Genomic DNA, 27,974 nt, shown 5'->3' on the forward strand with positions numbered 1-27,974 from the left:
CTGACCTTCCCTCTTTCCTGCTTTTCCCTCTTATTGAGGCTGGGATTAGGTACTTCTTATGCTCCTTTTTGGAAACAACATGTGAATCCAAATTGTACCATTTTGCCCAGCAAAGTACATAAATAACTTCTGTTCTCCACACCCCTAAGCTTCAAACTGAAGAACATGTCATTGCCACATTAGACAAATGTCTTGTTTTTCTTTTAAACTGCTGAGGAAATTCCAGGGCCACCAGCGAACACTAAAGGACACCGAAAAAGCTTAAAACCTAATGAATGCACAAAATTACTTCCTATGAAATTATACTAGCACAAAATGAGAGTTCACATTAAAAGAGATTCTACACATTTGTTGTAACAAGCTAGCATGGGAGTGGAGGAGCAGCCTAATGGATAGAGCAGTGTTCTGAGAACTAGGGAAGCTGGGGTTCAGATCCCACCAATCTTCTGATCTTGGGCAAGTCACTTAATCCTCCCTTGCTTTAGCGCCATCGACAGGGAAATATCTACTTATACCTAAACAGTGGCGTACCTACCTTGGTTGCCACCTGGGGCAGAGCCCCCTATCCTCCAAGCAAGGGGGTGCACTGAGCAGTCATGTGGCTGTTGGTTCTGATGGTTCCCTGCCCTGGAACAGGAAGTTGACATCAGAGGGGCCAAGGGACTGGCAGAGCCAACATCTGTGAGACTGCTCAGTGCACCCCCTTGCTCGGAGAACGGGGGGCTGACTGCTCCCACTGCCCCACCCTTGGTACGGTAGAGTATCTGAATATAACTCACTTGAACTACTACTGAAAAAGTATGAATTATATCTAAAATCCTTGTTTATGTCTGAGCTGTGAAACATAGAAAATGAAGGCAGATAAAGACCATATGGCCTATCTAGACTGCCCATCCATGCCATCTACTATCCCTTCCTCTCCCTTGGAGATCCTATGTACTTTCCTGAATTCAGATAATGTCTTCAATTCCATCACCTCCATGGGGAAGCTGTTCCACAAATTCACCACCTTTTCCATAAAATATATCAGTGGTTCCCAAACCTGTTCCAGGAGGCACCCCATTCAGTCAGGTTTTCAGTATATCCACTCAATATTTTTTTAAAAAATAACCACTAAAACGGCACTTAGGTGGCTATCCATTACTGAATATCGCCAGTTAGTGGCTTAAAAATAGCCGGTTATATGACACAATAGAACTGGCTATCCGCTGATTTTTAAAAGCAGACTGGCCAAGTTTGGCAGCTATATTTGACTGCCACAATAGGTAGACTAACTTTGGCCAGTCTGACTTTAACTGGCCAGCGCTGAATATCAGCTTGGCCAGTCAAAGTCAGACTGGAAACCATTGAAGTATATCCTTAGATTACTGCTGAGTCTGTCCCCTTTTACTTCATCCTATGTCCCCTCATTCTAGAGCTTCCTTTCAGTTGAAAGAGATTTGCATCCTGTGCATTTATGCAACATAGATATTTAAACGTCTCTCTCCTGCTTTTCTTCCAAAAGTTCAGTACTGTCTTATTGCAGGATTAGCAGATGGCTTTGGGTCATGAGGGATGGGTTGCACTAGTTCTAGTTTTGCCTCATTGCATATATCAAGTGTGGAATAAACATAAACATAAACATCTATAGTCTTGTAAATCAAACAGCTCAGAAAATCAAAAACTACAAGCCCCTACATGCAACAGGACAAAACCAGGACCAGCTTAGCTGTACCACTGGTCTGGCTCAGATTTCCCTGCTACATTTTTTTTATTGGCAGACCTGATGCATATGCAAATCTTCTCTATACAATAAACATGTCCTGCTATGATTTTCAAGCTCAAGGTAATCCTAAAAACAGACCAGAACAGATGAAAATAAAGACAGTTGACTAGGCACTAGTCCTTTTATGTGTGATCTGTTGAGCTCCATTTGATGAAAGCCTCTGCCTGGGTGTATGCCCAGTACCCATCCCAGCTGTGCTATGTGTAAAGATTCAACAATAAACATTTAATAACTGAACTTTTCTCATGAATTTCAAGGCTTGTAGAAGGATTTCCTGAAAGTAATGGTGGCTCTGTGTCGGGGTGAGGAGGAGGAGCAGGGGGAGAGGATTAAAACCCTGTCATGTCGTCTTTGATGACTTTGTAAGTAATGGATCATGAGATTGCAGCACACCAACTCTCTCTGTGCTCTTAAAGTTATGAAGTCTTCTTTTCATCCTTATTTCTCAACAATGATTCAACCGAAATGGAATCAGCAAGTCTGAGAAATGCATAATTACAGTATGTCTCATGTGTAAGAGACAGTCACAATTTTGCCTTGTATGAAAAACAAAACAAAAAGAATGACCCCCCAAAATTCTGTAACATAACGTTGGGCAGAAATTCAAGTCAGCTATACACTGTTACCACTGAGAGATGCCACAAGATGGCGGAGTAGAGCTTAGAAACTTAGGGCTCTTTTTACAAAGCTGCGCTAGCAACTCCTGTACAGCAAATCAAACAAGGTTTTGTTGCATTTGCCATGCCGGAATTGATAGCATGGCTTTGTAAAAGGATTCCTTAATTTGCCTTTTCAATGAAAAAATATTGTGTAAGCTGATATTAATACATTTCTTGACTAGTTTTTGAAGTAGACATAGAGGGGCATAATCAAACGGAAACGCCTATCTCCGAGAACAGGTCCTTGAAGGGGCGGGCTGAACCGTATTTTCGAAGAAATGGACGTTTTTCAGATGGGCGTTTGTTTATTTTAGCGATAATGGAAACTAAAAACACCCAGCTCAAAAACGTCCTAATCCGAGCCATTTGGTCGTGGGAGGGGCCAGGATTGGTAGTACACTGGCCCCCCTGATATGCCAGGACACCAACTGGACACCCTAGGTCAGTGCGGTGGACTTCAGAAAAAACTCTCATATGCATAGCTCCCTTACCACGGGTGCTGAGCTCCCAACCCCTCCCCCAAAACCCACTACCCACAAATGTACAATACTACCTTAGCTCTTAGGGGTGAATGGGGCACCTACATGTGGGTACAGTGGGTTTTGGAGGCCTCCCATTTACCAGCACAAGTGTTACAGGTGGGGGGGGATGGGCCTGGGGCCACCTGGCTGAAGTGCACTGCGGTACCTACTAAAAGTGCTTCAGGGACCTGCATACACGCAGGCCTCTAGGACTGGTTGCTGCTATATAACATTGGCACACCAGTTGACATCTGAAGACTAATCTCTCCGAAAATGTCCTTTATTGGAATAACTGCGTTTACTCACAGTTAACTGCAGATCAGAGGTTGTGCCCCACTGGCAACGAGTCTCCCTGGTACTGAGATGAGCAGTAGGTCAGAGCTGGTAGAATGCTGTACAATGCCCTCTTTCAGCCACATTCAAGGGAAGAACTAAGTTGTCTAACGTGGCTAACACAGGAAAGGGAACTAAAACTGGCTTACAAAAATGGCCACTACCGCATGGACTACAACAGGAAACACAACAGGGCACACTCTGACCCAGTAGGCAGGGGGAAAAGCACCATGGGAGAAGAGCCTACCAACTACCAACATCGTGAGACTGTAACACAAGCTAATGAAATCACGGAGCCCAATACCCTACACCCACCACAATGCAATGCTGATGTGACCCTGTACTGCACCCGAGAGCCACATCTGACCCAGGGAAAGGCTGTGACAGGATCGAACACTTTCTGCTGTCATGGAGGTGGGTACGGCATTTGAGGCTGGCATACAGGCTGGAAAAAAAGTTTTTAAAGTGGGGTTTTTTTGGTGGGAGGGGGTTAGTGACCACTGGGGGAGTCCAGGGAGGTCATCCCCGATTCCCTCCAGTGGTCATCTGGGCAGTTGGAGCACTTTTTTGGGACTTGTTCGTGAAAAAAAAGGGTCCAAAAAAAAAGTGACCCAAAATCGCTGTAAAAACGCCTTTTTTTTTTGATTATCAGCTAAAGACGCCCATCTCTCCTTGGCTGATAACCACGCCCCAGTTCTGCCTCCACCACGCCTCCGACACGCCCCTGTCAACTTTATTCGTTTCCGCGATGGAGTGCAGCTGGAAACGCCCAAAATCAGCTTTCGACTACACTGATTTGGGCGCCTTTGCGAGACAAACGTCTATCTCCCGATTTAGGTCGCACTATAGGTGTTTTTCTCTTTTGAAAATAAGCTGGATAGTGTTTGAACCTGAAGGGAGTGTTAGTTCCCAAAAGCTAGGCGATAAGGGACTAATTTTATACATGATTTGTTTTGTACATGAAGGCCTTTTTATGATGTACATGGACTCTTATAAAATCATCCTAGGAGTTATCCCCCTAATTCTATAATCTTCTCACTTTGAAAACTGCCTGTTACACGCACAGGGCTGGTCTCAGACAGGGGCAACAGGGGCAATTGCACAAGGCCTCTCGCTCCTAGAGGCCCTGCTTCTCTGGCACGTCTGTCCTCCTGTCTCGGAACACCTCCCTGCTCAGTACCTTAATGTGCATCCACATTTCAGTAGAAAGCATCAGGCAGTGGCAGCGATTTTCGTATCCTGTCAGTTGCTGAGCCCAGAGCCTCCTTGCTGCTGCGTCCCGCCACATTTTGCTGTCACTTCCTGCTTCCGCAAGGGCAGGATGCAGCAGTGAGGAGGCTCTGGGCTTTGCAGCTGACAGAATATAAAAATTGCTGCCACTGTCTGCCGCTCTCTACTGAAACGTGGTGGATGCATATCAAGGTATGGGGTAGGTGGGGTTCTGAGAGCTCTAAACCTCCTTTTAAACTGAAAAATTATGGCTTATGGTGGCAGGCGGGGGTGGGGGGGTTCCTGCTGAACTGGTCTGCACAGGGCCCCGCAATTGCTAAGACTGGACCTGTACACACATAACTTAATTGTTAAATTATATACTAATTGACTATAATTGTAGCTAATTGGCATTATTTTATTTATTTAGATTTTGCTCACACCTTTTTCAGTAGTTGCTCAAGGTGAGTTACATTCAGGTATACTGGATATTTCTCTGTCCCAGGAGGGCTCTAAGCTTGTACCTGAGGCAATGGAGGGCTAAATGACTTGCCCAAGATCACAAGGAGCAGCAGTGGGATTTGAACTGGCCACCTCTGGGTTGCAAGACCAGTGCTCTAACCACTCCTCCACCTTGTATGCTTGTACCTGCCCTTATTCAGTATTCTACAACCTTAGCAGTAATTCCTTTACTGCACAACTTCTTCCTCTAAGCTGAGCAAGATGCCTTCAACTGCATTGCTGGCAGTGGGAGGTGGTGCTCCAATATTGTTTTCAATTGCTAAAGATAGCCTGGCTCCCTGGAGTCCTGCAGAACTTAACTGTCATTTACTATTGAAAATGTGATAATGAAACAGCACCCCCTACTGGCAGGACTGAAGGTGGAGGACTCCCACTCAGTTTAGAGGGACCAGTGGGGTGTAGATGTGGGAGAGGCATGGGCAGGTCACATATGTGCAGTATTTTTTTCTAGTAAAAAGGTGCTGGTACTCAAATGCCAGGGCCATCCTTTGGGGGTGGGGTCATCATTGAAGCACCAACCCCACAACAGCCAGGTCCCCTGCAACCAGTCATAGAATCTATGAAAAGGCAGCTCTGGTGTGCAGAGCCTGGGATCTTTAATTCATTCGTAGGGACAATAGATCAATTTTAGCAAGCAGTGGAAAAAGTGCCCATACTCAGTACCCCCCCCCCCCCCCCCCCCCCGAGTATCCCTTGACAGAAAGCCTTGCTTATGCACTGACCGCAATTAGATGCAAACATTTACACCAGCCATTCAGCTAGTGTAAGTGCTCACATCTAAAGTTAGGCATGTAACTGCAGACATATGCTAATATTTTATAATGACAATTAAGTGAGCATTTGCCATTATAGAATTTGCACTTAGGGCTAGGTTCTATATATGGCATCAAAAAATCGGCACTGAAAAAGTGCTATTCCATAAGCCATGCTTAAAGTTAAGTGCAGTTTATAGAATAGTGCTTACACCCAGAAACCTTGCCTAATTTTAGGTGCGGCCTTTTGCACCAACTGAAAAGTGGTTCTAATGTACGCACCCACGTTAGACGTGTAACCCCGATATTCTATAACAAGGCGCATTAATTTTAGGAACGCTGCTATTATGCCTATGACCCTCCCATTTCCACACCCCCTTTTTCAGATTTGTGCCTAAATTTTAGGTGCGATTTCCATGCTTAAAGTTACATGTGTAAATGCCAATTAAATCTAATTAGTGCCAATAATTGCTTGTTGAAAAGCCAATTATTGACACTAATTAGCTCATTATTCAACTAAATTGCACATGCAATTTTTGGCAACTTTTATAGAATTAGAGGGTTAGGGGACAATTCTATATATGGCTCCTTAAAAATCAATGCCATAAAACCACGGGGTTAATGTGAGTCAATAAAGTACACCTAACGTTAGGTGTAGTTTATAGAATATGCTCATGTGCCATTCTTGCACCTAAAATTTAGAATACACCTAGAAAGTTGTGCTCATAAATTCTAAATAAAGCCAATTAGTGTTATATAGAATTTGGGAGTTAGTGTATATATTATAGGTTCCTAATTACCCCTATCCCCCGGATTCTATATATGGTAACTTAACTGCTAACAAGCTGTCAACCATCAATAATTGGATGCTAATAACCAATTATTGATGTTAATTAGCACCAATTAGGATTTGCATGTGTATCTGCCTGAACGCTATTCTAAAACTGGGTGCCTAAATCCCACAGTGTGCAACCTAAAAAGGGGCATGGCCATGGGAGGGGCATGGGCATTCCAAAAAATTTGCACAGTGTTATAGAATACTGGATTTTCCACACCCAGCTTGGGCACCAGGATTTACACCAGCTTCATCCGCTGTAAGCCTGATTCTCAGAGCTGGGCACAGCAACCAGTGCTATTCTGTGAACAGTATTGCTTTCAGACGATGATTCAGTAACAGATACAAATTAAGAAAGACATTTATGAAAGACCCATGTTCTGAAATGGCGTCGGAAAAGACGAATGATCGGTAATTTTTCTCAGATCCATTGGTAAGGAGTTGCAAACTTCAGAGCCCTTCCCAACAATTGCTTTCTTTTATGTCATTGCCAAATTACATTTCTTGAAACTTAATATTATAAGCCGAATGTCTTGAACTGATTACAAAGTTTGTTGTAGGTAATCACTTCTGTGTCATAAGAGACAAGTTAATCCAGTTCTGGTCTTTGCCACAGTAAATGCTTGGATTTATAGCTCTGATTTCTTTAAGAATGCTTGTAAAGTGGTAAAACCCGAAGTAGCTCAGCCTGTCCCTTGAGATAATATGGAATTACTGGTTCCCTACTCATGGTATCATTGTTATGCAATAAAAGGCACTGACAAAAGAAGAAGGTAAGAAAACGTTTCACCTGATTTCTTCCTCATTTTATGAGAAATGCCTTGATGAACCTGATCCTATCCGATTTCAAGTTTAAGAAAAATTTAAGAGGGGAAATGCAAAAATGTCTGCAAGATAGCTTGCCAGTGCATTTTTAAAACAGCACAATTCTTTCCAGGACTTTCACTTCCTGCAAGTTCTGCAAGAAAAGAAATTCCTGAGAAAGTGATGCAAAGAAAACATTTGTACAAATTGCCAGAAACCCCCCTCCCCCGGATTAAATTTAAGGATCTGGCACTCATTCTGCAGTGTTTCATTCTCGTTTTCGTTTTTGGGTTTTGTCCTCTCCCCCCCCCCCCCCCCATGGAACTTGTTTGAGAAATTAAAAGGACAGTTCTATAAATTGGTATCTAAAGACTGGCACCAATTGTGTGTGTAAGTTAGAGAATAATAGCAATTATGCAAGGGATTGGCGCCACGACATCGTTCTATAACATAGGCATCAAAATTGCTTTGGGGTAGATTCAAAAAAGGGTGTCAAAAGTTAGGTGTTAAAAAAATGAACACTAAGCAAGTAGGGTCAAAATTCTATAAATAGCACCTTAAACATTGAAAAAAAAAACCATGTGCTTAGCGCGATTCTATAACCTACGTCTAAAGTTAGGCATAGTTTATAGAATATGCTCATGCGCTGTTCTTGCGACTAAAATAAATAGCACCTTAATAATTGGCACAAAAAAAACATGTGCTTAGCGCGATTCTATAAACTACGTCTAAAGTTAGGCATAGTTTATAGAATATGCTCATGTGCTGTTCTTGCGACTAAAATTTAGGTGCACCCATTTAGGCTACCTAAAACCAGACCTAAATACCTGAGCCTAAGTTAGACACAGATCTGATGTATTCTATAACAGTGCGCATAGTTTTTTGAAATGCCCACACCCCCCCACCCCTCCCATTCCAAGCCCACGGCAATGCCACCTTTTCGGCTGCACACATTAGAATTTATATGCACCGCATTATAGAATATGCCTAGAAAGCTATGCGCATACATTCTAATTAAAGTCAATTAGTGCTGCTAATTGGTTATTATGTACCAATTATTGGTGCTGATCGGCTTGTCAATCAAGTTGTGCGTATAAGTTGGTCATGCAGCCTGATATACCCCTGGCTCATCCATGCCCCTCCCATGTAAACACCCTCTTTGCAGTTATGCGCTATAGAACTTGGGTGCTAAGTTTATAGACTAGCACCTGTGCATGTAAACATGTAACTTCAAATTGGTGGCAATTAGTGCTAATTAAGGCCCCTTAAGGATAATTATTGGCAGTTAAAGGCAATTAATGCCCACTTAAACAATTACCCCCCCCCCCTTTGCTATGCTGCGCTAGCGACTGGCGCGTGGCAATGCCAGCACAGCACATTCAAAGCGAATGGACTGTGTCAGCATTAGCATATGGCAGCTGCTAGTGTGGCTTAGCGAATGGGGGTAAGTTAGGTGCTATTCTAAAACTTGTGCACGCAGTATCGCATGCTAGTCATAAAATTGTGTGCACAAGTTTATAGAATTAGAGGGTTAGGGCCAGATTCTATGTAAGTAGCCAATTTATGCGTACTACTCAATCAAATAGAAATAAAGAGGAGGAAATATATTTTCACTCAATGAATAGGTAAGCTCTGAAACTCGTTGCTAGAGGATGTGGTAACAGTGGTTAGTATATCTGGATTTAAAAAAGGTTTGGACAAATTCCTGGAGGAAAAGCCCATAGCCTGCTATTGAGGCAGACATTGGAAGCAACTGCTTGCCCTGGGATTTGTAGTATGGAGTGTTGCCACAATGTGGTTTTCTGCCAGGTACTTGTGACCTGACTTGGCCATTGTTTGGAAAACAGGATGCTGGGCTAGATGGACCATTGGTCTGACCCAGTATGGCTATTCTTCTGTTCTCTTATGAGAAATGAGCCTATCAGTGATGATAATTGGCCAATAACAATCAATTATCATCAACTGGAACTTATTTGCACTTCTTTTTAGGCGTATTCTAAAAACAGGCACACGTAAATTCTAACGAGCATAGCTGAAAAGGGGGAACAGCCATGGGAGGAGAGGGGGCATGTCAGGGGCATTACTCGAATTTATGCTCGTTGTTATAGAATTTGGAGGAACGTACCTACATTTAGGTGTGGGTATTTTCACCAGGCTTTCAGTGGTGTAAATGGCCACGCTTAAATGTAGGCACATTCTCTCTAACTGTAGGCGTATTATATAGAATAGCACTAGCTACATTAATTGGATGCATCTAGATTTTAGATATCATTTACAGAATCTAGCCCTTAACTTGTAAGTGCAAGGGGGTGCAAACATGGGTAGAGTATGGGCATGTCTCAGAGATATATTTATAGAATAGAAGTATGATGGAAGATAAAGACAAAATGACTCATTCAGTCTGCCCATCCACAGCATCCATTATCTCCTCCTCGCCCTATAAGTTATGCACACTTCTGGGCACAATTAGGCGCCAACAGTTACAATTGCCATTGACATGGTATAACTCTTGGCACCTAACTTTCATAACACCAATGCCCACTTATGCTACCATTCTATAATGGATCCTTGGAACCAAGATAACGTTATTGGATTGGTGCTAAGTGCATGACATTGGGGGGTACCTTAATCTTGGCACCACTTTATAAAATAGCCACCTAAATCCTTAGGCAAAAGCTGGGCAGATGAGCTACTTCAAAGCTGTGTGAGCAAAGTGACATGGGTTGGGTTTTTTTCCCATTTTTTATGCCCCATCTCAACCAATCATAAAACTGTATGTTATTCTGTAAAGACATTCTACAAGATTTTTGATATTCTCAAAAACCAGGAAAAGCATGATAGGGTCAAAATTGTGGCCATGGAAGCCTCTTGTTTAGCCAGCTGCACAAAGCAGATGTTTTATTTAAAAAGATGTAATAGGGCTTTATTCAGACCAGCTCTAAATTGTCACATGACCATTTCTACCCCATTCCATAGCACCCTATTCCAAAGCATAGACCCACAAGAGCAGAAACCAATGAACACAGATTTGTTAAGATCATATACAAGAAATATAAATCATCATATCTGATCCTGTCCCAAATTCAACTAGAGTGATGTCCTGAGTCCCATAAAAGTCTAATCCCTAATATACTTGCTGGTGGGGGTTGGCAACCTACTTCAACAATATTGATCTGCCAGACTAAATCATGAGGAACGTATATTTTGCCAGACCAACCCAGCTGCTTGTTGTGTGTTCCATCCCAGCAATCGCCAGTCGCCACCAGCTCTGGCCAAGTTGAAGAGGCTAGTTATTGCATTGTTAGGGTCGGACTGAACTGGGAAGCAATATAAAAAGATGATGAAATCTGTGGATTTCTTGCATCATCATGTCTGCGCTAACATCTTGATGAACCTGGGCTGACCAATCTGCTCCTGTTAGCTAACACAATCCTGCATACCTAAAGCTAACTAGAATCTGAGAAGAGGTTGGGAAGGTGGAAAACTTCAATTGATCTTGGAATCCACAACCATCTTAACTTCAGGAAGTCACTGAAAACCAACTTGTTTAAGAAGGCCTACCCCCCTGACCCAAATTAACTTTCTACTTCCTGCGACACAGCAAAACTATGGACCGTATTGGACTTTTTTCACCACCCCCTCTTTATTTCTTTGTTGCTTTTATTTATGTTTCTTATATGCCTACTACTATATTGTGTTTTTGTATTTTATCGAACCGGAACCTGCCTCTACGGTATTGTGTAAGCCACATTGAGCCTGCAACTAAGTTGGAAAATATGGGGTATAACCGTGTTAAATAAATAAATCCAAAGAGGACAGGGGGAGGAAAAACTACTACTCTTAAGCCTGGTAAAAATTTCCTCCACTGACTATCTGTGAGCTGATCCTTCCCATGCTCATCAGTTGTCCTTTGGGTGTGCCCTGTTCTTGGGTCAGAGGAAACCTGTTTCCATTCAATGTCTTTTTTGACCACCATTTTCATTTGGACCATGAGACTTGATTAGCAACTATCTAAGGCAGAAGTTCACAACCCAGTCCTGAGGACACACTTAGTCAGTCGAGTTTTCAGGATACCTACAATAAATATGCATGATGCATTTCTTCCATTGTATGCAGATCTATCTGATGCATATTCATTGTGGATATCCTGAAAACCTGACTGGCTCAGTGTGTCCCAAGGAATGGTTGAAAAGGGAGTTTCTCCTATTCCCCTTTACAGATCAGACCAGGACCCACAATTTACAGCTTCCACTGGAGCCTAGCCAGTACAGACCTTGAGCCTGGTCATTGTGCATTACTGTTGAGCAACAGCATTTCTAGTCCCAGCCAGCAGTCATGGCCTGGGAACTGAACACGTGTCCTCAGTGTGGCAGCAAATGGCACTTAACAGTGAGACCCAGGCCAACCTGAAAAAGGCTTTCATTGAAAAGACCCCACTCTTCAGAGGTCATGACATTGGCACATGGACAGAAGAATCCCATTTTGGAGACTGCCCATACCTGCTCTCAGGAGAAGCAAATGCTCTCGCTAAAAGAATGAATCTGCAGGCCCTGTCAAGTATTACATATTGTTAATTAATGTGCATTCAGTTCTGGAAACCAAAACCCCCAATTACGTACAGAACAGGTGCAAGCATGTACGTTAGCAGTGCAAACTCTCCACACAATAAAGAGGGTAAACCCAATACCAGTTTTCCACCCACACTGCCCCTTCAACATGCCTCAGGTTTATACTGGTCACCCTGGTAATTTTAGCTTTTCTCTCTCCTTACTCATTATTTGACTTTTCTGCTGAGGCTTCTAATTAGTGCCAGACATGTCGCTGGTTTTACTAATGTGGATGCTTATGGACTATAAACCAGCAGGGCAGGTGCAAGGGGATCAGGAGTCCTAGGTGAATCTTCAGCCTTGTACCCCCCTCAATTTCAAGGACTCAAAAATCATGATCTCCCGAATGCCACACCTTCCAGAACAATCCTGTAAAAAAATGCATAATTGGACATCATACATTGAAATGTTAAACTTTATTTAGTATATATCTAATGAGGGCAATTTCTGAAAACTATTTCCCTGGGTAAATGGGCTTTTAAAAGTATAGACTGATGGTTCTTTTTAGGTTGTGTGGCTCTCAGGACTATTGCTTTGCTTTGATTGCAGCTGCTCCAGGCAACTGCCTGGTCTTGCCTAATGGTTGGCTCTGCAAACTAGAGCCAGAGAAGGGTTCTTTCCAGTAGGTCACAAAAAAGATTTCCAAAATTTCTTGAGCTAAAAGCCTCTAGGTTAACCAAAACAGTGTGCATCTCGGAAAAAATAAAACCATTTGGAGCATCATATGTGCTAGAAAAATAATAACCATCAGTCCAATATTCTTATTTCTGAAAATTGTAAGCTGTGTTTTAAGTCTAATCAAGTAATTATCCAATGAGACAGTGTAATCTTAACCAGCACCCTACTGAGCAGAAACAGTGCAAGGTTAGTGGGATCCCTAAGCAAATCGTCAGCCTTACATCCTGTCTTCTACCCTGCAATTAACTTTTAGTCCCTTAGCCTGCAGCATCCCCATGATATTGATAATTAAACTCAATATTCATGGTCATCACACAAACATCCTATAAAAATGCAGGTTAAAGAAAGTTCTGATGGCACTTATGTGAGGCTGTCAGGATCTATTGTTTTGCTTTGACTGCAGATACTCGCTGCTGCCCTAGGCAACTGCCTGATCTTGCCTAATGGTTGGGCTGGCCCTGGTACTGAGCAATAATTGTGCCCTATGGGACTTGTCCACTGGTGCCCCCTTATCCTGCCCACTTTGCCATCGCCAGTGGGAGGAGATGGTAGATTGGGAGCAATTTTTTCCCTCTCCATACATGAAACTTGTATGGTACTGATCTTAACTGCAATCAGAGGTTATTTACTCTCTTGAATTTCAAGACTGTAAGCCACATGGGCTACTGCTACTAAACTTTAGAAAGCAGGAGATGCTCGCTACATCTATTCTCCAACTTTTTTTTCCCTTTGGCTTTTGATGCTGAGCCCAAATTCATGAAATGAAAACACTGGGGAAGGGCTCTCTGTCTTGTGCTGTTCCTCTGTCAGCCTTTGCTCCTCCCTCTTCCCCCTCCCCTCTCCTCTCCTCTAGCTGAGTAGCCTGGAAGTTAGCAGAAAACAGCAGGGCAGAGCCAGGGTTGGAGGAGGCTTCCCTGGGATTTGGGGGTGGGTGGGTAGGTGGGAATTAGATTAGTCCTTGCCAAGGCTTCCTCTCCTTGTCCTGCTGAAGTCTGAAAGCAGTACTTTGTGTCTTCAGTCCACTGTCAGGGCAGCTTCTACTCAGTGACATTTCTGCATTTCAGCGTGTTATCTTTCTCATTAGCCATGACCATGTGGAGACCCGGACTTGTCATGTTTTATATCCTTGTCTGTGCTACTGTGGTGAAGACAAACAGCAAGGTAAGAGGTTGTTGTTGTTGTTTATTTGTATTTTTTTTAATTTTCCCAGGCACTGAAGATATTCCTGCAAGTTGGGCTTGAATTAACCTTAAGTGTCAGGTTCTAACGGAGTGTCATGACCTAAGACTGGTGTCCATTCCATTTTACAGCCCACAGTGGTGGAACAGCCATCAGAAGACATTTGTTATTGCTGTGAATAGGGTTTACCTTTGTCTGGTTGATAAGTTTTCTTATACTAGTGATCATATCCAGGTGACACCTCGAAGTCATGGTGTCCCCAATGCGATGTGATAGTTAAAGACTGTAGGTTTTGGGCATGTGTGTCACACAATGCTTGTGATTTGAAGGAGCAGGTCATGCATTTCTCTTGTCAAACTTCTGAAATAAGCGTTTTAATAAAAGCAAAAATGTTTAAGCCCAACCCTATTCCTCCCCTTCTTATCATTATCCTGTGTTAATACTTTAACAGGTATTGAGTAATCTCTGTATTAAGGACAGGGTGACCTGGTGATTTTAATAGAGACAGAGAGTTTAACATTCTAGGACCTGAAATCTCACCATAAATTAAGTGAGGTCCTGCATATGTAGGATATGGACTGGGTACATGTGACTGAAATTTTGCAAACCTTTTGCAATTCAAAATTTGAGGTGGGGGGAGGTCAATGTTTTATCAGTCTTGTGGACTTCTTTTAATAACCATCTTGTCCTAAAGAAACTGGCATCAGTTGTGTTGTAACATGTAAACCTCCCAGAGCACATTTGAAAAAGGGACCCCACAGCAGCTCAAATTCATGTAATACAGTGCCTTGAAATGGCATCACTACCAACAAATATTCCAAGCATTGTCATCTCAATATAACCTGCACATTTTTATGTAGGGATGGGGATTCAGTTTGTTAAATGCCTTAAGCAGTCAATAGAAACAGAATAAAATAAATCATAGAAAAGAAAATGAGATGATACCTTTTTTATTGGATTAACTTAATACATTCTTTGATTAGCTTTCAAAGGTAGCCCTTCTTCCTCAGATCAGATCTGATCTGAGGCAGAAAAGCTACCTCAAAAGGAGTGGTCTAGTGGAGGAGTGGCCTAGTGGTTAGAGCACCAGTCTTGATATCCAGAGGTGGCCAGTTTAAATCCCACTGCTGCTCCTTGTGATCTTGGGCAAGTCATTTAATCCTCCATTGCCTCAGGTACAAAATTAGATTATGAGCCCTCCTGGGACAGAGAAATATCCAGTGTACCTGAATGTAACTCACCTTGAGCTACTACTGAAAAAGGTGTGAGCAAAATCCAAATAAATAATCAAAGAATGTATTAAGTTAGTCCAATAAAAAGGTAGCATCTTATTTTCTTTTCTATGTTTTATTTTATTCTATTTCTATTGACTGCTTTTAGAAGTGGACTAACACGGCTACCACATCTCTTTACGTGCCTTAAAAATGCACTGTATGGTAGATCAATTTAAACCAGTTAACCTATGAATTAAGCCAACTCGCATGCATTAAAAAGTTCTGACGTGCACTATAATTTTCTTTTTATTAAAATGAATCTGTGAAATGAACCAAAAAGAGCCCAAAAATCAGGAAAAAGCTCAAATGAACCAATACGTTTGTCCCATGCACATTCCTCATTGTTTGGCATAATCAGCTCTCCAGAGCATAGGAGCCAACTTTTCAGAATTATTGGGGTTGCTAAGCCCAGTGGGAATCACCCTACGTTGGACACATACAAGGAATTTTCTCAATATTGGGGGTGCTCAAGTACCCACAGCACCCACAGAGTCGGCTCCTATGCTCCAGAGGCATTTAGCCAGGTGACAATGGAGTTTCCCAGCTGGATTCTCCTGTTAGCAAGTTGTCTTTATTTGAGTGGCTCAAAGGATGCACTAGCTATTACAGACATTTATTTTGAGCCAGTTTGAAAAGAAGCTTTCATGGGAGTGTCTTTAGGTTGGGAAGAGTAAGCAATGCCTATACATTGGTGTTTTGTAATGCATGCCCACAGAAATGGCTAGCACAATTACTCACAGTCGGTTTCTACATGGGGACCTTGTAGGGAATTTTGAAAGAGAGACTACCCAGATAATTTCCTGTAGAACGTTTGTCGGAAATTGTGAGTCTCTAACTTGCAACAATGTGATTTACTAAAAGTCGCTGGCTCTGAATTATGCTCAAGTGCTGTAGCGTCAGATCTGGCATTCCCTCCCTCACAGACTGAAGAAATAATTACCACAGTCAGTCAGGGGATTTGGCTTCTCTGGGCAGTAAAGGGAACTGATTACTCATTTCAGTCACTGCTAGTGTGTTGAAAAAAGGAGAATGTGCTAAAAACAAACAAACCTATGGCAATAATGTTAATGGATCGACCAACTCATGCAGAAGTGCAGGGACAAAAAGAAGCAGACCTGGAAAATCATTGGGTAACTTTTTTTTAAATCTTGGTTTCCTCCTGTTCTTTTGGACTGTTATGGTATCAATATTCAAATATACTATCTGGCCAATATTCAGCCCGCAGGAGAAAGGCCGGTTACGTGTCGTGATCGGCGATGAGACTGGATATTCAGTGCCGGACAGTTTCCAGTAACTGGCATTAAATATCCTTTCTGTTTTCATCTGGCTTAACCCTTTAGTGTCCAATGTTCCCATCAATCTGTTCTCATATGGCTTATTACAGGAACATTGGACACTAAAGGGTTTAAACTTAACCAACCAAGTTAGTATTCAGCACTGGACAATTCAATTTATAGCAGCCAAAGATAGAACTGCTATTTAGGTGGTCTGATTTGGCTGCTTAACTTAGTGCTACTACTACTTATCATTTCTAAAGCGCTACTAGACATACGCAGCGCTGTACACTTGAACATGAAGAAACAGTCCCTGCTCGACAGAGCTTACAATCTGATTAGGACAAACAAACAGGACAAACAAGACATAAGGGAATATTAAAGTAAGGATGATAAAGTAAGGGTTCTGAACAAGTGAATAAGGGTTAGGAGTTAAAAGCAGCATCAAAAAGGTGGACTTTTAGCTTAAATTTGAAGACAGCCAGAGATGGGGCTTGACGTACCGGCTCAGGAAGTCTTTCCAGACATATGGTGCAGCAAGATAAAAGGAACGGAGTCTGGAGTTAGCGGTGGAGGAGAAGGGTGCAGATAAGAGAGATTTACCCAGTGAATGGAGTTCCCGGGGAGAAATGTAGGGAGAGATGAGAGTGGAGAGGTACTGAGGAGCTGCAGAGTGAATGCACTTATAGGTCAATAAGAGGAGTTTGAACTGTATGTGGAAACGGATAAGAAGCCAGTGAAGTGACTTGAGCAGAGGGCTAATATGAGCATAACGACACTGGCGGAATATTAGTCGTGCAGCAGAATTTTGAACAGATTGAAGAGGAGAGAGATGGCTAAGTGGGAGACCTGTGAGAAGCAAGTTGCAATAGTCTAAGTGAGAAGTGATAAGAGTGTGGATGAGGGTTCTGGTAGTGTGCTCAGAAAGGAAAGGGTGAATTTTGGTGATATTATAGAGAAAGAAACAACAGGTTTTAGCAGTCTGCTGAATATATGCAGAGAAGTAGAGGGAGGAGTACCTGAATGTAACCCAAGGTTATGACCCCAAGGTTATGAGCTGATGAGACAGGAAGGATGAGAGTGTTAGCCACAGAAATAGGCAATGGTGGAGGAGGAGAGGTTGGCCAGCAAAATGCTGAAAATGAGAAGCTAGCTGGTTATTTTACGCAATATAGTGGTTAGCTTTCATGTGCTAAGAGGGAGACTCTATATATGGCACCTAAAAAATTGGCACTGAAATCTATACCGACTAACCATATTCTATAATCAGCGCCTAGATTTAGGCGCTGATTATAGAATATACTTAAGTTGATATTTCAGCGCCTAAAACAACATGCATCCATTTACACCAATGAAAATGTGGCATAAAGTATATTTAGGCACACTGGGCCATATTCTATAACTAGGCATGTAAATTTCAAAATGCCCATGAAACACCCATTTCCCAGCTCATAACATGCTCCTTTTTTGCCTGCATGTGTTAGAAGTTCAGCACACTTCATTACAGAATATGCTTAGCGAGTTGTGCGTGTAAATTCTAATCAGTGCCAATTAGTGTTCATTATGTTGTTAAGTGCTGTTATCAGCATTCATTAGCTTGTTAAGTTTGTTAAGTTACACGCATTGTTATAGAATCCGCGCCAATTTTGGCGCAGATCTCTAGGTGCATAATATAGAATTTAGCAGTAAGTGCTAATATTCAGCAGAGATAACTGACTATCTCATACTGAATATTAGTGCTTAGTCACTTAAGTGCTGACCAGGAACCATTCCTGGCCGGTTAAATATTGGCCGGTATATGTATAGTGCCAAGAAGAATCCCTGTAAACGCCCCAACATTATCCGCTTAGAGCAGGAGTGGAGTTAGGGTAGAGTGAGGGTGGTCCTATTAACTATGGGATAAATTCACGAAAGGTTCGCCAAAGGTTAAAAGCCAAACATTTGAGTGCTAAGAAGCAATTTTATAATGGCAGTTCCATGCCGAGCTGCCTTTATAGAAAGTTAAACATAATAGAGGAACTGTAAACTGAACAAATGTACAGAAAGGAATAAATATCACACAAAAGCCTGACTGAATACAGAAAACTCCCAATTATATAAACTCTTACATTTTTTTTAGTGCTCATCTGTGCTTATTAAAGTCAGCCGTTTCAGCTATTATAATCATTGCATTATACCTTTCATTTTATCCTGTAAATATGTTTTAATTATATAACAAAATTCTTTATGCCACTTGGAAAATATTTAAGAAACACTTGTCTTTGGAATTTTGAAGCAGTAAGGGTTCCAACATGGGCCAGGTTTCGCTGTAGCTTCCTCAGGAAACCCATTGAGAACAACATAATTCAAATGGGGGGGGGGGGGGGGTCTTTTACTAAGCCGTGGTAGCGTTTTAAACTCATGATAGAAATCAGCTGGTGGTAAATGCTGAGACGCTCATTGTATTCCAACGGGCGTCTCTGCATTTACCGTCAGCTGATTTCTACCGCAAGCTAAAAACACTACCACGGCTTAGTAAAAGATCCCCATAGTGTACACCTTCTCTGTAGAACAATGAAACATAAATGTAAATATTCTAATAATATAAAGAAAAACACTATTTAAAAGTATCTCCTGATGGCTGCACACTTACATTCAAACTTCAACCATCAAAAAATGCCCAAACTACTGAAACCTTACTTGAATTTGAATGGAGCACACTCGGAAAGGTACTGATTAAATAAATCCCACAGAGCAAACACTGCCTCAAACCATGTTTCATTGGCCAACAGTATCCAATCAATTAACAAATTCACAAAAATAGCAAATTCACAGAAAAAGCCCACACCTCCACTTCTTGATTAAATCTTCCATTTGTATACCCATCATTGTTCCCTTGCCACAGGACATATCTTCCCCCCTCCCCCATGATAGGGACAATGATTCCAAAACCACAAACTTCAATTCCTCCAATAAATGCTTCTTATCTTTCTAGTGATCCACCAATGGGTCTTTCTGCAGCTCCTGTTGAATATGACTCAAATGTTGATTTGTGCCTTAATCTGTCTTTATAGAATTCTGGCGTAGAGGGTCATGGATTTGATATATTGTCTTTCTGTGGGTACAACCAAAGTGGTTTACATACATTATATACAAGTAATTTATCTGTCCCTAGTGGGTTCATAATCTAAGTTTTGTACCTGGGGCAATAGAGGGTTAAGTGACTTGCCCAAGGTCACAAAGAGCTACAATAGGAATTGAACCCACTTCCCTGGGTACTCAGCCCACTGCACTAATCATTAGATTATTCCTCCACCACGTTTTCACACCTAACTTTAGGTCTGAGCACTTAAGCTAGCTCAAAGGCTGGTATAAATGCTGGTGCCTAAGGTCTGCTACAAAAACAAAAAACACAGTTAAACATATATAAAAAAAATGCAGCAGCATAATATTATCTTCAATATTGCCAACTGCTGCATTTTTGTATATATGTTTAACAGTGTATTTTGTTTTTGTAGCGGACCTCTACCCTGAGGAAGAATTCAAAGCCTGACCGTATTGGCAGAGGCTCCTCCGTTTTTGAAAAACTAAGTAGCTGAATTATGTTTTCATCTTTACAATACAGATTACTTAAAAAAAAGTGCTTTAAAAAATGGATCACTGAAGAATGGGCAGTACTACATAAGAAATGTTAAATGCAGTACATTTGCCAAGGCATCTGAAGATCTGTTTTTATATTTAAAAAAATATAAAAATGCTAAAGTTAAGTGCAAAATTTTTTGTTAATGGTGACGAGACAAAATTATTAGTTTTCTGGAATTTTCTTGTTATTATGAATTTTTAATCCCTGCATGTTACAAACAGTGGCGTAGCTACGTGGGGCCACTGGTGCCTGGGCCCCCATAGATTTGGCCCTGGACCCCCCTGCTGATGACCCTCTCGACCCCCCCCCCCCCCCGCTGTCAACCCGCTGTCGCCTACCTTTGCTGGCGGGGACCCCAACCCCCGCCAGCCGAGGTCCTCTTCTTCCGGCACGAGGTTTCGTTCTGTTTCTGAGTCTGACGTCCTGCACGTCCTTGCAGCTGATCTGCAAGGCTTCGTTCTGTTTATGTGAGTCTGACGTCCTGACTGTACAACATGTTGGGTCCCCCGCCAGCAAAGGTAGGCGATGGCGGCGGCGAGGGAGGGTTGGCGGGAGGGGGGTCGACAGGGTCATTGGCAGGGGGGGGGTCAAAGTTGGTGGTGGTGGTGGCGGCGGCGGTTGGCAATGGTGGGGGGGTCGGCGGCGCCGGGGGGGCCAAAATGTACCCCCTCACCTTGGGCTCTGGACCCATCTCCCACCAAAGTCTGGCTACGCCCCTGGTTACAAAGGCACGCTAGTGTTTTTAGTACACGCAAACTGTGTAGATGCCTATAATATTCCTATGGGCATCTAAACGGTTAGCATGTGCTAATTTTTAGCATGCGCTAAAAATGCTAGCATGCCTTTGTAAACAAGGCCCTGAGGTTTTTTTGTCCTGCTTATTCAATAGTGCCTAATTACTAGCAGTTAGACACATAGATGACAGTATTCTATAACATTGCACCCAATTGCTTCACACACCCCTGACCCACCCATGCTCCTCCCAGGTTCACACCCCTTTGAAGTTACATTCCAATTAGTGCCAATTAGTGCTCATTATTGCTTGTTAAGTGCTGTTATCACAGCTCATTAGCTTGTTAAATTATGTGCATTGTTATAGAATCTGCGCCAATATTGGTGTCAGTCTCTAGATGCGCTATATAGAATTCGGGGGTATATGTGTAACATTGCTGAATATAGGTGATTTTTTTAACGCTGCAGCTGCCGGTAACCATTATGACTGAATATTGACCAGTATGTGTTCTTTGCCAAAGGTGAACGTAACCAGTGTTTCATTCATACATTGCTTGAAAATAAATCTTGAGTTGCTCTCATAACATATTACACCTGTTTTAAAGAGTCTACACTGGTTGCAGATAGAGCAACATGTTCAATTTATAATTCTTTCTCTGATATTCAAAATTTTTAGACAACAGGTTTCAGAGATACTGGCAGCTAGAGAACATATTTATTAGCCTAATCGCATATTGAGATCTGGGACTAAAAATCTATTGAATGTTCCATCTCATCATATTATTTGATCTGATGAATACAGACATAGGATTTTTTTTAATATTGCTGCTCCAGTGTACTGGAACAAGTTACCTTTAAGACTCCAGAACATTGTAGATATTAAAGAGTTTAAAAGGGAGCTGAAGACATTTCTGTTTATGCAGGGCTTATAGCTGGGGAAATGAATAAGAATTTGTCCCCTGTTTAGTGAATACCTGATCGATTTTTATGAATTGATGTTTTCTTTGTGGGTGTTTGTTTTAATTTTATATTGTGAATGTAATTTTGTGATCTGCTAAGAACTTTGGATTAAGCTGAATATAAGGTTTATATTAAATAAAATAATAAATAAATAAGGAACTGTGTCTTCCAGAACGGCAAACTTACAGCATTCACTATTGGGTATCCAGTTGGTCGGGATATCAAACTGGAAATTGTCATCTATGTAGGGAAGATCCAAAATACTACTTACTACTTAACATTTCTAGAGCGCTACTAGGGTTACGCAGCGCTGTACAGTTTAACAATGAAGGACAGTCCCTGCTCAAAGGAGCTTACAATCTAAAGGACGAAATGTTGTTAGGGCAGTCTAGATTTCCTGAATAGAGGTATGGTGGTTAGGTGCTGAAGGCGACATTGAAGAGATGGGCTAAGAGCCTAAAAGCTAATTGAGGGGGGTGTAAGGCTGAAGGTTTGCCTAGGGCGGCACCAACCATCCTTACTATAGCTCTGCATCATTTATACTACTACTACTTATCATTTCTATAGTGCAACTAGACGTATGCAGCGCTGTACACTGGACATGAAGAGACAGTCCCTACTCAACAGAGCTTACAATCTAATCAAGACAGAAAAACAGGACAAATAAGGGATAAGGACAAAGAGTAGCAACATTCCGTGCAGAATCCCAAAGACTACTACTACTACTACTTATCATTTCTATAGCACTACTAGACATACGTAGCACTGTACATAAAGAAATGGTTCCTGCTTGACAGAGCTTACAATCTAATTAGGACAGACAAACAGGACAAATAAGAGATAAGGGAATTACTAAGGTGGGAATGATAAAACATGGGTACTGAACAAGTGAGTAAGGGATAGGAGTTAAAAGCAGCATAAAAGGGTGGGCTTTTAGCCTAGATTTGAAGATGGCCAGAGATGGAGCTTGACATACTAGCTCAGGAAGTCTATTCCAGGCATATGGTGCAGCAAGATAAAAGGAACTGAGGCTGGAGTTAGCAGTGGAGGAGAAGGGTGCAGATACGAGAGATTTACCCAGTGAATGGAGTTCCCGGGGAGAAATGTAGGGAGAGATGAGAGTGGAGAGGTACTGAGGCGCTGCAGAGTAAATGCACTTGTAAGTCAATAAGAGGAGTTTGAACTGTATGCGGAAACGGATAGGGAGCTAGTGAAGTGACTTGAAGAGAGGGCTAATATGAGCATAGCGATACTGGCGGAATATAAGTCGTGCAGCAAAATTTTGAACAGATTGAAGGGGAGAGAGAGATGGCTTAGTGGGAGACCTTATTATGTATCAGCTTTCTAGAATATACTTGCATGTGTCCTAAAAAATTCATCTTTTTGCAGGATCAGTACAGATAGTAAACCATTACTTTATCTTCATAGGAGGAGTCATTTCCAAAAGAGAAAGTTATGCACATTCCTCGGTTCCATCTAGACAGGACATAGGATGTTTATTTACTGCAGATACAGAACAATAGTTCTGCTGAACAGCTGCTGCTGCAGGCCAGTCTGGTGCTTCCCATAAAGGCCATGACCTGTGTATGAGAGATAAGACCTTTTACAATGTCCAACACACATATAATCCCCCAACGCCCTCCTGGAGGACCCTTTTTGAGGTAGCATCTGTAGATGGCTGTGACTGAGTCAGAGAGGAAGATTTTATAAGATGCTGCACAGGGTTGGCAGAAGTGGCAACACCCATAACCAGATTTATCTGGATGCTGCCCCTAGTTCATGAGAGAGGTGCAGCAGTTAGGAAGTAGAGCCTTCTCCTAGGATGTACCACAGAGGAAAGGGCACTCCTTCCTGCATGGACAGCTGTCTCGCTTATACATCATTTAGACAACAGCACCATCCTGTTAGACTTAACTCTTTAAAGGCACAGGGCAGGCTGGTGATGATTGTGTAGTATTTTTGTGCTGCTAGTCTGCTTCTTCTCCTTGAAAGGGATTGATCTGCTGGAATGCTGCTACTAAGGCTGAGTGATGCTTAAGAGAGAGGGTTGCACTATGTAAGACAAAGCAACGCTCCATTCACCATGGAACCCTTAAACAAGGGCTACCTGGCAAAGTGGGCAATCTGGGCCTGGCAGTACCACAGCCCAAGTGGATTGAGAATCTCATTGGGGACCTGATGCATGAGGGGAATTGGACCTTAGATACAGTAGAGTAGCCAGACAACAAATTTTGCATGGGCCTGGGCCAAGGGGCAGAATAGATGGGCATCAAGTGCCACTCCAACTGACTCCGCTAGCTGAAGACCTCCTCCACTTTTCTGAAGGTGCTCAGAACACCATTCTGTCAAGCTCAGCAGACGGCGTTCCTGAGCCTGAGCTGGCACCTAGAGCATCCTCATTTTTCATGTATGCATGGGAAGTGAGGTAGATGCCACTTTAACTCTCAGCAGATACCACTTGCTAATGGGGACTTAAGTTCACAACTGGCAATAAAAATTGTGGGAACACCCCCATAAGGGCTGCATAGAGCGCTACCATGTGGCTAGTGCATATCAAATCGACCCTACTGCTCAGTTAGCGAGGGTGCCCGGCGGTAGTTCCGAAGTTGGCGTGCGTAGTTTCCTATGGTAGAAAATCATTTTCTTTTTTCTAACGCACTCTGCCTGAATACCTTACAAGTAGCGCGTGAGTCCTTACTGCCTTCTAAATAAGTGGTGGAAAGGGCTCAGGCAGTAAATAGCCGCATGCTAATAGCCCAGTGTGCACCAATTTCATGTGACAAAACTAGCACAGGCCAGTTTTTTTTACTGTGGCTTAGTCAAAGAGCCCCAAAATTTGCAGGTACTGCACAGTAAAAATCCCATGTTAAGCCATGATAACTGCAAATTTAGCACATTTTAGTAAAAGAACTCCTTTGATACCTATATCTAGTCAAATGAGCGGCAGGCTTACATTTAGAAGCACAACTTTTAAGCACCTAAATTCAAGTGAATTTTCAGCTGAAAACTTGGGTGCTTATATTTAGCTGAAAATAGTTTCCCTATCTGAGGATCCTAATGTTAGGAGCTTTGCTTTTTTTTTTTTTACTATTAGGCCTTTAGTTTTCAGTACTTTCTATACATGATCCTTCCCTTCTGTGTATCTGAAGCAGAAGTATTGAAATCTGTGACCTCTACACACTCACTGCCAGATTCTATATATCGCGCCTAGTGTTCCACGCTGAAATCCAAGTGCATTCTATAATAATGCGCGTAACATAACTGGCTTAACAAACCAATCAGCATTGTTAACAAGCAATAATGAGCACTAATTAGCAATAATTAGAATTTACGTGCATAACTCGCTAGGCGTATTCTGTAATGCACAGCGCCTAAAATCTAATACATGGCGCCAAAAAGGAGTGTGGTTATGGGTAGGGAAATGGGCATTTTGTGGGTGTTCTAAAATTTACACGCACTGTTATAGAATATGCCCCTCTCCGTCTAAATCTACATGTCGTTATTTATGCCACATTTTCCTTGGTGTAAATTGATGCGCGCAGTTCTAGGCAGTGGGATAGTAACTAAGCATATTGTCTATACCACGCCTAAATCTTGGAACGCTTATAGAATATGCTTCGGCAGGAATTTATTCCACTGGATTTTTCAGTCTCCATATATAGAATCTAGCCATTCTTGGCCACAAGAGAAAATGGATTCACTTTGCGGTCCTTTTACAAAGCTGTGGCAAAAGGGAGGCTGTGCTGTTGTCGGCATGTGTTTTTGATGTGCGCCGAGGCCCCCTTTTACTGCAGTGGGTAAAAGGTAGGTCTTCCTTTTTTTGAAGAAATGGCTATGCGGCAAGTGAAGCACTTGCCGCACGGCCATTTCAGGGGGGGAGAACTTACCACCACCCATTGAGGTGGCGGTAAGGGCTCCCACGCTAACCCAGCAGTAACTGGACAGTGCATGGCACTGCCTGATTACCACTGGGTATACACTGGCACTACAAAAATAAAAATATTTTTGTAGCGCTGGACATGGCATACGCTGGGGTTGGGAACTACTTCCGGGCTACTGCAGTAGCCAGGTGGTACTTCCGTTTTAGCAAGCAGTAAGCCCATGTTGGGCTTCCTGCTGCTTTATAAAAGGACCCCTTTATTCCTTGATGCAGAAATCTCGATTTGGGGTAAAAGTGTGACTGTGTCTGGGAAAAGGTGAGTAAAGGAGCAGATCCAAAATGTTGAGAATGTCCAGTGTTTCATGTAATGGGTCCATAAGCAGTCTATGGACTTCTGTAATTTTTTCTTGTGTGGTCTTTTTTTTCACATATTTATTTATTTATTTAGATTTTTGCTCACACCTTTTTCAATAGTAGCTCAAGGTGAGTTACATTCAGGTACTCTGGATATTTCTCTGTCCCAGGAGGGCTCGCAATCTAAGTTTGTACCTGAGGCAATGGAGGGTTAAGTGACTTAAATACCCAAGATCACAAGGAGCAGCAGTGGGATTTGAACTGGCCACCTCTGGATTGCAAGACTGGTGCTCTAACCACTAGGGGTTTGGACTGTTGTATTACAAATGATTTGCTTTAATAGAGTTCATTAAAACCTAATTTTTTGTTTCTGGTGACTTTAGCCACCTTTTCCCAGAGATGGTCGCAAATTGCTGATTGGTGAAGTTTATAAACTGTTTGCTGCAATGGTTTGCTACGGCCCCTGCAAACTGTTATTTGTTTTAGCTACAAGGACCAGCAACGGACAGCTGATGCTGATGGCTCTCTGTCATTTTCTATGTAGAAATTCAATGAGGCATTTTCTTTGGCGATCTATGCTTCCCAGGGGCTTTCCACTCTTTAGGGTAGGGGGTGAAATTAACATGAGAATATTTCAGATCAGGGTCACCTCCGCAGCACATGAAGTGCCAGGCAAGGATTAAATATGTATAAATTTCACACTAATGGCAGCAGTTTAAGGATGAGAAACACCAGTGCGATAGTAGCTGGGCCAAACTTCCTGTGTCATTATTTGTGTCACATCATTCTACTTCTGTTTCATATCTGTGTCTCACCTTTTCGATTCCAAAGAATTGCCAAAGCGCAGCCTAGGATAGGTACAATTCAAAAGAATGCTAATCCAATACAGGTACAATTCATCAAGATGCTAGTTGGTCAATAATTGTAAAATAGTAAGGAAAATTTATTTTAAATTAAAAAAAACAACTAATGTCCCAATGTCTACACTTCCCATTCTCACTAGAGAATGAAACAGGGACAAAACAAAAATAAACAGCTGGTATAAATACTAAACAACGTTAAACAGTCCATAAAGACCTCCCAAATAGATAATCCATCCCCCAGACACTAATCCCTAATCTGCACAAAGAACAACCCACAGAAGGCCACATGTGCATAAATAACCCTAATTCCTCCCAATCACTCCCTCAGGAAATCCCCAGGAACACATAGAGGACTTTAGTTTTTAATGTCAAGATGAAAACCTTCCTATCCCAAATCTGAATATAAAATTGAGAGAGAATGCTTCTGCTGGCCACCTAATGAGAGGCACCAGCAAAATGTATCGGAAACGTAGGTGCTATAGAGCACTTTTTCTCAACCCTTTCCTGGATTTTAGAATAGCTACAATGAATATGCATGCAACATACTTGGAAACAGGGGCGTAGCTAGGTGGGGCCACAGGGGCATGGGCCCCCACAGATTTCACCCTGCCCCCCTCTATTTTCGACCCCCCCCTCCTGCTGCCGACCCCCCCCCGCCACTTTCGATCCCCCCTCTCGCCGCCACTCCCGTCACCACCAACCCTCCCCTACCGCCGCCGCTGCCTGGTAACCCCCGCCAGTCAAAGTCTTCTTGAGCGCTGGTCTCCGGCGCCTCACAGAAACAGATCAGCGAAGGCGCCAGAGACTGGCGCTGAAGTAGACTTCAGCTGGCGGGGGTTGGGGACCCCCGCCAGCATAGGTACCAGGCAGCGGTGGCAGGGGGATGGTCAGCGCTGGCAGCAGGAGGGGGGATCGAAAGTGGCGGGGGAGGGTCGGTGGCGGGAGGGGGGGGTCGAAAGTGGCGGGGGTTGGTGGCTGGAGGAGGCGGGCTAAACTGTGCCTCCCACCTCGTTCTCTGGACCCCCATCCCACCAAGGTCTGGCTACACCCCTGCTTGGAAACCAGGTATATGCAAATATTTCTTCTGCTTATTTGTTGTGGCTATCCTGAATACCAGATTGGTTAAGTGTATCCCCAAGGAAGGATTGAGA

General features: G+C 42.6%; 1 protein-coding gene across 1 annotated transcript in view; it reads left to right on the top strand.

Annotated features, from left to right (window-relative positions):
• Positions 1–13,622: 13,622 nt before the first annotated feature.
• The window catches only part of OLFML2A (olfactomedin like 2A), a 149,655-nt gene continuing 135,303 nt past the window's right edge, over positions 13,623–27,974 (top strand). Inside the window, exon 1 of the mRNA XM_030207375.1 lies at positions 13,623–13,846. Coding sequence (XP_030063235.1) covers positions 13,772–13,846 — 75 coding nt within the window. The 5' untranslated portion in view covers positions 13,623–13,771. The remainder of the gene's footprint in view (positions 13,847–27,974) is intronic.

Source organism: Microcaecilia unicolor, chromosome 6 (genome assembly GCF_901765095.1).
Source record: "Microcaecilia unicolor chromosome 6, aMicUni1.1, whole genome shotgun sequence".
Lineage (NCBI taxonomy): Eukaryota > Metazoa > Chordata > Amphibia > Gymnophiona > Siphonopidae > Microcaecilia > Microcaecilia unicolor.